We start from the raw sequence: 12,376 nt of genomic DNA on the forward strand, positions 1-12,376 counted from the left end.
TCTTGTAATAAACAAAGAAATAGATATAATGTGATAGTAAACTTGTATAGATATGAAATAATAATACAAATTCAAATTTATATATATAAATTGTTGCAATTTTGGCTTTTTTGTTGTTGTTGTTGTTGTTGTTGTTGTTGTTGTTGTTACACTCTTTATAAGAGATAGATTGAGGAATACTAAAGAGAAGTGGGCACAACTCCAAAAAATGGATGAGGTACAAGGGGTGAAATGAGGTCCGTGGTCTCTAAAGACCTGAGGTATGCATTTAAGGGTTGATGATAAAAATGCACTCTCTATAGTACAAGATTTACAATTTACTGCCAAATTAATATTGTGAGTGTACAAAACTTATAGATCTAAATACTGCACATTCTGGCTGAACCTTCATCCCCATCTGACCATATGAAGCTCTCCAATGGAGCACAATATCACATCTCCAGATGGATGGAACAAAAAGTACATGCACACCATCTGGACACAGGAGGAAAGAAAGTGAGCAAGGTACTTGAAGAGTGATCACTGAGTGTTCGTTCTGATGAATGGTCTCTCAAATGGCCTTGCATCACAGCAGAGGATTGGCCAAGCAGAAAATGAACTGTGTAAACACTCTCTGTCATTGGTTGTGTCAGCAGTGGGGTTGTGTGATTTTAAATGTATTAAAGTTAGTGTAGACATGATGATACACTAACAGAATTATTTCTTACTTTATAACAAATATCATCTCAATATTAAACAGTTTGATTACCACAGACTATTTAATTGCCTATTTTGAATTTAATTAATTAAACTATGTTGGGGATTTCTCTTATAGAATAGAATAGAATAGAATAGAATAGAATAGAATATGTTTGAAAATATTAATATATTCTGACAAAAACACAAAATAAAAGTAGAATAAAAGGCAGCACTCATTTTTTGCACTAGACACAAATTTAGTTTTGTTTTACAGCATTTTCCCTTTTTATTCCATTGACCCTGAAACAATGTCCCCTAGTGCAAGAGCATTTTATGATTATAAATTATGCATCAAAGGGCTTGTTCTGACTGCAGAGCTCCACTATCTGCCTAATGTTGTCACACTAGCCTTATCATAACATTTAAGATTCCAAAGACACTCCAATAAAGAGTTTCACATCTTCTTTAAAAATAATACAGGGCGTCAAGCAGCTTTGTTTGGTCTTAACTTGGAATCCATGTTTAGATGTGTGTACTCAGAGTCCATAGCACCCTATGTGTGAGTTTTGGGGATTATTCAACACAGGCCTATTCTTTTAGTTCCTGAAAAAAAAAAAAAAAAAAAACATAGTTCCACTTTACACAAGAGCCACTCCTGTGATTTAAAAACAGGTTATTTCCACTATATCCACTCTGCATGCTTCACTTTGCTTTTATCTGTAGCTTATCTTTGTTTTGAGCACTTAGAGGAGAAAAATTAATTCACACAATGAGGAAGAAAAATTGGCAACACAAACTCTTAGTTGAAGCACTTACATTGAGGTGCTCTTTTGTTCCATCTAAACAGATTAATTCATAACATCACATAATGTGATTGCTATGAGCAGGATACACTAAGGATTACATTATTAATGTAAATTTAATTATCTGCAATTTCTGAGGCATGTGGGGGAGATGAAGGCAGAGAAAGAAAGATAAAAGGAAAATAGACAGATGAATGAGTGGAGAGATCTGATGCAAATGAGTGATGAATAGAGGAACAAAAATATAGAAGCCCTTTTCCTAAGGAATAATGGATTCTTAATGCTGTCATTGTTTTAGCAGAAAATGGGGTTTGCAATGCAATTTTCTGCATAATAATTGCAATTTAAGTGCTGCACTAATGACAAGACTGCCCTCTAGTGACAATTGTGTTTCAGGTGTACTTGATTCAAGTACACATTATTCATTTTGTTTGTTTTTGTTGATAACTTTCAAAGTCACATGCACAAGAATATAAAGTAAAACAGATATACTTTAATACAATACCAGCAAAAAATAAGTTAGAAATCAAATCAACTGACTATTAATACACATAGCAAAAGACATCGTCTGTTAATTTGTACTGGGCAGCCCTTCCAACATGCTGTCATCATGGTTAATTAAAATGCTTATAAAAGACTTGTAGATATCTGTGCTCCAATTCAAAGGCAGTAGATACATACAGTACTGCATTATGAGATGCCAAGTGGGTTAAATATAGAGTCCTATGGAGAGAGAGAGAGAGAGAGAGAGAGAGAGAGAGAGAGAGAGAGAGAGAGAGAGAGAGAGAGAGAGAGAGAGAGAGAGAGAGAGCTAGAGAGGTCAAATGAGACATACAGGGTCACAGTTTCACTCACTGTGACATCCTTATCAGCAATGATCAATAAAACTGCAGGCCAACCAGACTGGCCACCTCTTTAATGAGTGGCACAGCTGACTGGAGTATAAATTAGCAAGTTACATCTGTATTTAAAAAAGAAGCTTCTGGTTACATCATATCAATAGCTAAAAAGATAAGGATTCAAGGTATGATTTTTAAAGGTACATATATATAACACACCACAGTGTGGATGTTAACAATATCATACTTGTCAATGGCTGTTGTTCCTTTGCCTGAAGATGAAAAGTGCTTAATTACATTAATCACTCATAGTTACTGTGCTAACACCCTACAATAATGTTGACCGTTCCCAGAACAAGCCAATGAAACAATACAAACATGTTTTTAAGCTGTTTTTAAGTGTAGTTTAAAAATCTATGTTGTTGGTAAACTCTTTATATAATCTGTTTTCTTTAAGATTAAATTTGATTTTGTTTCATTTATTTCATTTTACATATAGATTTTATTTTATTTAGTTATCGTATTGTACAACATTTTTATGTTTTATTTAATTGCATTTTAAATAAAAATGTTTCATTGTAGAACTGTTAATAATTTCTTCACAGCTTTATAGAAAGGTGCTATACAAATAAAGTAATTTAATAATAATAATAATTACTTGTAATAATAATGATAACATTAATATTTTTGATCAAAATGTTTATTATTATATACATTATTTATATACTATTATATACTAAGTAAATATTACTTAGTATTTACTAAGCATAATTACTTAGTAAATACTTAGTACTTAGTAAATAATAATAGTAGTAATAATAATAATAGTAATCATCATCATAATAATAATATAGTATTAATAGTAGTAACAACAGTAATACAATTATTATTATTATTATTATTATTAAACATTAAGTGTGGAATAGGTTAAAAGCACATGGATAAAATGCTATCTTGATTGCCATTGAATAGACTTCAGCCCTTTCATCAGGTCTGGTAAACTTTGAACATGCTTTGTCCCAATTAAAATCCAATCAATTTTTATATACACACGACCGAATGTTTTAGGATGTAGCCCTGAGAGGAATCCATTCACAGCAATCAGTTTAGATCAGGCTCACATTTTGCCTGTTAAGAGCCTTAGGGTTTCTCCAAGTAAATGATTTACCCAAATATTACTCAGAAGTTTATTTCCCTCTCACACATGCACACAACACACACTCATAGACATTCACACACTTACAGTACATAAACACACACATATATTTTCCCTCTCTTGCCTTGTCATGCAGCCAAGGTTCAGTCTCTCTCAGCACATTTTCGCCGCTCCTTGGCAGTAAACAAGTGACATAACCCCTAACTACAGTCTCTCCAGCAGGAGTGGATGTCCTTACATTCAAGGAGAGAAATAGACTCTCCAATCCTTCTTTTGACCCTGAGTGTAGACTGCATGTAATATGATCCAATTGTGCAGGCTCTCAGTCTGGCTGAGTGACTACTTAACATAAAAATACAATGTACAAGGGTCCCAAAAACTGTTGGGTGTCATGTTTTGACATTCCTATTAGTAGAATTACACACTGATTATTTACAGCATGGTGACATGCTATAAAATGATCCAGAGAACCGATAAGGAGATACTCATGAGTTCATTTCAACTTATTACATCTAATTAGTGATGATTACTAAGGTAAGCATCATCACGACTATTGCTTACTTAGGGTACTAGTTGCGCTAAGGATCTGAATGATATCTCAAATTGCGTGGCTTATTAAAAATACGTTTATTGTTTCTTATCTAAGTGATTAGACCTGGCGGACAAGAAAACTGGCACAAAAATCACTTAAAGGTGCACTCAGTAACTTTTGTCTTTGTGTCATCTTGGCCTTACACTGACACCTAGTGGCTTGGATGCAACATCATTTAAAATCAATAGTTTTCAGTTTCAGATGCCATTGTAGAAATTTAGTATTCACAGTCAGCCATGATTACTTTAATCAATGAATGAAAGTGTCAAATAACAGGACAGTTTCTGAGATTAAGCGAGTAGTATTCGGCTGGTCATGTGATTCTAATATGGCAGCCCCCATGTGCAGACCCTCTCCATGTAGAATAAAACAGCTTTTATAAGGTTACTGATATGACTGGAGTCTTCATTTTAATGTGAGTGTTCATGATTCCCAACATATATTGCAAAATTACAATTCATGTCTTTAGGAGTTAAACTTTTTTAAACAGAATACCCAAGCAACTGCATAACAACACCCGAAACCATCCTCAACACACCAGCATCGTTTACTATTCATGAAATCATGCATCCATTCATGTATGCAAATGCCTTTGCATAAACACACATGCCAAAACACAATTGCAGCTCTGTTACAATTCCATTCCAACACAATTACTGTTCATGATTAGAATTCCATGGCACACTCCACTCAAAAGCTGAGGCCTTCTCTGGATTTATGCCATGCAACACTGAAAAAGAGAAAAGTCAAAATCAAAGCCGTTGTCATGGCAACTGGCGTTCCTGCCCACACAAACGAATTCCCTACCCCACATAGGTTCCACTGATCGATAGGATATTGTGAGGGTGGAACTAACCCAAAACAACCACTAACCTACATACCATTCATGTACCATAGGCTATATGCCATATAAAGTGGTCCGACAGAGCATCCATCATCCACTGAAGAGGAGGAGCAGCAGGAAACAGAATAAAGACAATTCATTTAAGGAAGAGTAGAGGGTAGAAAGAGATAAAAAAAAAAAAAAAAAGAAGGAAAATACAGAGAAGAGTCCACTATCAGACTATCAGACGAGGAAAGATGGATTATTTGTTGGAGAATGGGCTGCTTGCTCAGGTCTACCTGCCGTTCTTGCTGTTGGCCGGCTGGTCCCATGTGCAACCTGTTCATGGAGGTAAGTGGACCTCTCCTGCTCCCTTGCCCAGATGACAGAGACAATGTTTGGGCATAGTGTCAGAAGTAGAGAGGTGGTGCATGGAGATGTTTGGAACTCTAACAGGGCAACGGTACATAAAGTCCCTTATATTAAAGGAATTAAGGAGTCTGGATTCAAAGCAAGCCTGGAGTGGGTAATATTGCATGTTAAGAGACCATAAGATTTTTATCTGTCAGTTGTTAATGAGCAAAACTTTATTTAAAGTGAAAGGATAATTCACCCAGAATTGAACATTCTTGTAGTTCCAAATCTGTATGACTTTCTGTCTTCCATGGAAGACAAAAGGACATGTTAAGCAGAATTAAAGGCTCAGTCAACATTCACTTTCATTGTTTGAAAAAAGATTAAAAGGAAGTAATTGGTAACTGAGACTAACTTGCTGCATAACATCTTCTTTTGTGTTCAACAGAAGAAAGAAAGAAGTGCTAGAAATGCCAAAGTCATAGGTTTGATACTCAGGGAAAACAAACATACTGAGATACATTTTTCTTTTAATGCATTATAAGTTTCTTTGGATAACCTCATCTGCATAAATGAACAAATTAAATGGAACATACCTAAACATGTCTAATTAAATGAAAAAGTAATCTACTATCAAGCCTTTCCTTTGGTTCCTATTTTTATGTTGTATTATGTTATTAAGTACCTGTTTATGATTCACAATGGGCCATACTTTTTGTGGTGAAAACTAATAAGAAACTAGAGCGCTATAAGCGGGTTGTTCACACACACACACAAAACCAATGCAAACAAATACATGCACACAAACAGATAATGGCATTTCCGAGAACTCTGAATGATACTAGCATTCAAGGAAATGCATGAGTAGGATGATCATTTTAAGGGCGCTGATCCGCTTGCCCATTATTAAACACATGTTGTTTAAACAGACTTATTCCCTTCTCAGTAAACAGGAAGGTTTTGTGGTCAAGACACTTCTAGGTGTAATTTTAACAATGGAAAATAGGAAACACTGAAAATGTAATATATAATGAAACATCTATCAAACATAAAAAAAGTTATTGTTTACTCCTGCATTTTGTATTGTACAGTAACAGTAATGCTCCTTAATATCACTTTCAAATGAAACTCTCTATGAAAAAAAAATGTTTGCTGAATTTGATTATCTGAGTATCTGATATATCTGGAACAAGGTTAGGCCTTGGTACCACATAGAAGTTTTCAATAGCAAAATGTCTATAATCCTATCAGACAAATTCCAGTACCATTCGGAGTATCAGGCAGTATCATATCGTATGTATAAGCAAAACCGAAAGCATGTAAGCACTGCGTATTTATTTCAGTGCCCATATTAACAGATTACAGTATTCATACTGTCTGCGTAAGCAGCCCTGTGCTGCGTAGTAGAAGTGTAGCTGTAAATAGCATTTTGTTGAGCCTATTTTTTGCAGTGTGTAGCACACTGAACTCTGTGTAGTACAGTCGTTCTTGTTATTTTTTTGGTAACGCCCCCATTGGAAAATAGGAAACATTTTACGCTCCCCATAATATGATCGAAAAAATTCTTTAAAAAGATTAATTGATTATTGATTGTTATTTTCTATATACTTTCTGTGTTAAAAAATTATTATATACTTAAAATATAAACAAAAAAAATAATAATAAAAAAAAATAATAAAAAAAAAAATAAGCAAAAAAGAATTATAATAATAATTTACTCACCATCAAGTCGTTTTATACCAGTATATTTTTTTATCCATTCAATACAAGGGATAAAAGGATTATGATTGTGACAGTTCCAAAAGCACCATAAAAGCTGTCCATATCATGCATGCACTATATTTCAAGTTTGTTCTTCATCTTTGTTAAGCACAGCGCAGTGATTGCACCTGACACCATGTAAAAGGAGAAAAAGGCAAAGGAGAAGAAACTGCGTACAAACTTCATCGGTTCTTACGTGTATTTTCACTTCTGCAAATGTAAATGTATGAAAGTGAATGAGATTTGAGAACAGGGCAGTCTTTCTTTGATGTGGTCACACAAATTTAAATATTTATGCGTCCAAAATAAGATCAGAAAATGCATCTCTTGCATTCCCAGAGAGTCAGATCTCTATGAATGCTACTCGTTTTTGAGTTGAAGTTCTTTTAAATTGACACGGCGTCTTAAAAAAGGTGGTGCTCATGTGCAAGACGTTGAAAACACAGTGATGTAACGCAACGGTTTACATAAAATTTTTTTAAAAAAACAAGAACTGAAAAACAATGCAGATGGATGCAAAAACACATTCTGTGTGAACATCCCCAAAGACTCACCAGTCACTAGACATAAAGCATGGCATGTATTACACTTCTTACATCTCTCTCCTCAGGTTTGAGGGCAGAGGGACTGTCAGAGGGCACCACAGAAGTGATAAGTCACTCACATGGGCTGGTGGCACGGCTCGAGGGTCTTCTGATGCTGGGATATAACAGTGACATTTCCCTACGTGTGGAAACAGTGGATGCAGATGAGGTCAAGGTGATCCAGGCCCACACACTGGTTCTGTCGCTGCAGAGCAGAGTGTTTGATGAGATGCTGAGAAAGCGTAATGGCAGCACGCTAGTGCTGCGCGAGATGGCAGAACGCACTGCTGTGTTCGATAAATTTATCAGGTGAGTACTAGGTGAGAGGACTAGTTTACCAGATGAAAGAGGCACAAATGTACGGTGGTGTTTTTGCAAGGTCACTGGGTTTACACTTCTCATTTTAAAGTCTTTGTTTGTTTCATATTTTATGGTAGACCTTATGGTAGCACTAGCAGCTTGAGTTTTCATAAATCCATAATAGCAATATTTAGTGTAAAAGAAATAGTTCTACCTAAAATAAACATTCTGTCATTTACTGTCTCCAACATCATTCCAAATCCATAAACTACTGTATAATCTGTGAAACATAAATGTATACTTTTTGAAGAATCTCACACAGCTCTTTTCCATATAACAGTTCATAGTGAACACAGCTTCCTAGCTCTCAAATCTAAATCTTCTTTCAGAATAGTTTTGAATTTGAACTTGAATGTGAATGAGATTTCAGAGAATGGAAGATTATCAGTGAATAATGATTTAATTTTTGCTATGCTTCTAACAAAAAGCTGTCTTATGGCTTCAAAAGACTTTGAATATAGCACATATGGCACATGTTCTTTGAACTGTCCCCTAAAAATTAGCTATGTAAAGATTCAAAATGTCTCCCTTTGTGTTTTACTGAAGAAAAAACTTTTTTTTTTTTGAACAACATAAGTAAAAAATGAAAATCTTTATTATTTAGTGAAGCAAAGCTTGAAACCTATGGGCCTCCAGAATCATGTAAAAACAATGTGACCACTAGTGATCTGCTAACCACAATGATTTATTTTTATTTTTTAATATTTAGGTCAAACCAATGTTGTAAGGTGCAAGATGAGTGGGATCTTGCTGATGCATCTTCCTACTAATTACTATTAATTGTGCATACTGTACGAGGAAAAACCTACAGTGATGTGCCATCCCAGCATGTGATAGCCTCAAACATGTTGGGACATGATGAGTTATGAGAACATTCCCATCTCACACGTGGCTAAGAAGACTTCCTATAAAGGCCACAGGTGGAACTGCAACCTTCCTGCTTTCCACAATTCAGACTCAACATGAGATAAGATTAATGAGACATAAAAGTGATGATTTAAAAATGAACTCTCTGCTATTACGTAAGCCAGCTTTGTAATGAGAAGGACTGAACAGGGCAATGTTTCAGTGGTGACATGTGGCTAGCGTGAGAAGATGTTTTGGATACAAGAGCACATAGGCCTACCGCCTACTCACTTATTGAGAATGAGCTGACCTTTTTGTTTAGGGTTTTATTTCCTTTATATTGATCCAAAGGATAAGACAACAAAGATACAATCAGGATTTTAAAGAAGGAAAACAAGATGCATTTATGTGGGAGAGAAAGTGACTGCATGGAAATAAAGTGTCACACAAAAAGCTCCCTCAATTCAGAGAGATTATAGAAGTGATTTTGATTTTAAAAGAGAGAGAGAAAAAACCATCATGTATTGTCATGAGTAGAAATTTGAACTGAAGTGGCCACGCCACACAGGATGTTGGATTGGAATTTGATTTGGAATGACAGGAAGAGGAATTTACTAAATAAATAAAACAATTAACACAGTTACACAACAGAAAATGTCATTAATCCAACATTACATACATTTTTGACAAAGTATGTCTATTTATTAATAGTCTATTGAAATATACTCTATATAGGTGGCATTTTAAACATTCATTATTAATATCATCTAGTGTGTCTGGAAATCCTCCACATGTTGTGTGTATGATAAAATAGTTGGGTGTTATCTGATTACAAAGTAATTAGCTACTGTAATCCAATTACAAAAAGCAGAGTAATGCATTACATTTTAAATTCTAGCAATCAAATTAAAGTTACTAAATAACTAAGATAATTACTTTTAAGTACATTACTTGGGTTAGACATTTTTCTAAAATAATATGTATAATGCAGCAGACAACGTTTAAAATATGAATTCATATTCATTGTGTTTTTGTGATTGAAGTGTGTACGACAGTGAACAAGGAGGAAATCTAGACATTATTTTGAATTTGTTGAGCGGCAAAGTACAAATATTTCTCTTAAAAGTGTTGGGGAAAGTAACTTAATAGTAAATTAATTTGAAATGTGATTCAGTTTTTCAATGAAGTGATAGGTAAAGCAATCTGATTACAATTTTAAGTAATCCTTAATTTGTTGTGGATTACACTTTAAGTAATTTACCCAACACTGGTATGATAGCAGGTTTAAGTAATATATATAAAAAATTAGATACTGCAGTAATTTTAATTTCTTTGAATTTCATTTCATTTTAATTCTACTTACAATCCTGCAACTCGTTTGCTACCTCAGTTCAAATTTAGGAATTAAACCGGAATTTTAAGGCATTCTCAATTCAGTTCTGAATAGCACACAAGATGCATTGTATAAAGGCCTTCCTTTTCTCTTTCGTAGATATTTATATTGTGGTGAGCTCTCCCTGCAGTTGGACCAGGCAACACCACTGCACAACCTCGCCACCAAGTACGGCATTTCTAGCCTCCAACAAGGACTAACCCAGTACATGAGCCACAACCTGGCCAGCGTTTCTCTGAGTGCAGGTCATGTGGTGGGTTGGTACCATTATGCGACAACAGTTGGAGACATGGTGCTGAGAGACAACTGCCTTCAGTTTTTGTCATGGAATCTGTCATCTGTGCTTCAGAGTGCTGAATGGCCATCTGCTAGTGTGGAACTACTAATGACCCTGTTGCAGCGCTCTGACCTAGTACTGAAGAGCGAGCTGGAGCTGTTCGAGGCTCTTGAAATCTGGCTCACCCAGAATAACCCAGAGAGCCTGACAGCCGAGAACGCCCTTCGCCTAGTACGCTATGCTATGATCCCTCCGCACGAACTTTTTCACCTGCAACGAAATTCAGCGATTATGAAATACTACCATGAATCAGTACGTGATCTACTCTACATGTCATACCAATTCCACTCGGCTTCTCCCCTTCAGCTGGCCAAGTTCTTCGATGTGAACTGCAGTCTATTTGTACCACGCAACTACCTCTCGCCCATGTGGGGGTCTCAATGGATCATTAGCAACCCAGCACGGGATGACCGCAGCACCAGTTTCCAGACCCAGTTGGGTCCCAGTGGTTTTGACTCGAGTAAACGGGTGACTTGGAACGCCCTGTTCTCACCCCGTTGGCTCCCGCTCAGCCTGCGGCCCTTGTACACCGAGCAGGGTGCCATGCAGCCACCACGACCAGATGGAGGAAGTGGCGTTGGCCGCCCTCATATTATCATAACGCCTGCTACTTCCAGCGTAGATTTTGCAGGCGTGAGCTTCCAAAAGACTGTACTCATCTCAACAAAGCAGCAGGGCAAACTCGTGGTGCGACATGTATTCAGCTTCCACCAAAGCACAGAGGAGGTGTGCGACTTCCTGGTTGATGGGGACCTGCAGCATCGCACATCTGAGCACCTGGTGGATGGATCACTGTTCTTGCACATCATTGTAAAGCCTATCTACCAGACTCTCATAGCAACCAAGCAATAATGTAAAAGACAATCAAGTGGGAAGACAGACAAATCATAATTTTAGAAGGTCTATGCAGGGAAGAAAGTTCTTATGAAAGGTCTGTTTAGGTCTAATGTGAATAAGGCTACTAAAGTGCCATCTCCACTCTCCTTACACTCAAACTACATCTTAGCCTACTTTTAAAATGTATGCATTTCAATTTCATTTCAAAATTCCATAAAATTGAATTGTGTAATTTTCAACTAAATTAAATTAATAAAACTTAAAATATTTCGTGGTTTTATTTTACTAAAGATTACTCAATTTGATGGAATTTTGTTATGGGGATAATGATTTTGTGATTGGTTACACTTTAAGACAAGGTTGTAACATTACAACTAATATTATTTTGCATTTTGCACACACACACACACGTTGGTGCAGTTATCATAGACATAATGATTTTTATACTGTACAAACTATAGATTCTATCCCCTAACCCTATCCCTACCCCTAAACCTAACCCTCACAAAAAACTTTCTGCATATTTACATTTTCAGTAAAACATCGTTTAGTATGTTTTTTAAGTGATTTGAATTATGGGGACATTAGAAATGTCCTCATAAACCACATTTATAGCATAATACCCTTGTAATTACCAGTTTGTAACCTAAAAGAAAGTCCTCGTAAACCACTTAAACCTGCCCACACACACACACACACACATTCACTTATAGTTCATATATTTGAGCATATACGTAATTTCCACATATATTTTAGCATATATGTATATTCAAATTCCATGAATATTGCCATTTTTGTAATATTTTGAAATATACTGTATGTTCTATATATGTACAAGTATGACTTTTTATATCAGTGAAAACCATAAATTAACATATACAGTATTTCATATACGTATGTCCATACAATTAAACTTAAAATAAAAATTTCTAATGTATTTATTAATGGTGGTAATGCATTAATATGAATGGGTCATACTTTGTTTTATCATGCATAGTTTTTTTCATGATTTT

The 12,376-nt window shown here is 35.5% G+C and overlaps 1 protein-coding gene across 1 annotated transcript; it reads left to right on the forward strand.

Moving 5' to 3' along the window:
• Nucleotides 1-4,970: 4,970 nt before the first annotated feature.
• LOC127423359 (BTB/POZ domain-containing protein 17-like) lies at nt 4,971-12,146 on the forward strand. Its single transcript, XM_051667599.1, has 3 exons — nt 4,971-5,242; nt 7,617-7,899; nt 10,289-12,146. Exons 1-3 carry the CDS (start codon nt 5,149-5,151, stop codon nt 11,376-11,378), a joined length of 1,467 nt encoding a protein of 488 aa, XP_051523559.1. The 5' UTR covers nt 4,971-5,148; the 3' UTR covers nt 11,379-12,146.
• The last annotated feature ends 230 nt before the right edge of the window (nt 12,147-12,376 follow it).

This window comes from Myxocyprinus asiaticus, chromosome 32 (assembly GCF_019703515.2).
Source record: "Myxocyprinus asiaticus isolate MX2 ecotype Aquarium Trade chromosome 32, UBuf_Myxa_2, whole genome shotgun sequence".
Classification (NCBI taxonomy): Eukaryota; Metazoa; Chordata; class Actinopteri; order Cypriniformes; family Catostomidae; genus Myxocyprinus; species Myxocyprinus asiaticus.

What these genes read in the sequence shown, in the direction of transcription:
- LOC127423359 (XM_051667599.1), top strand. Translation starts at nt 5,149, where the DNA reads ATGGATTATTTGTTGGAGAATGGGCTGCTTGCTCAGGTCTACCTGCCG. An exon ending in TGTGCAACCTGTTCATGGAG is followed by an intron (nt 5,243 to 7,616) that starts GTAAGTGGACCT and finishes CTCTCTCCTCAG; the next exon opens with GTTTGAGGGCAGAGGGACTG. An exon ending in GTGTTCGATAAATTTATCAG is followed by an intron (nt 7,900 to 10,288) that starts GTGAGTACTAGG and finishes TCTCTTTCGTAG; the next exon opens with ATATTTATATTGTGGTGAGC.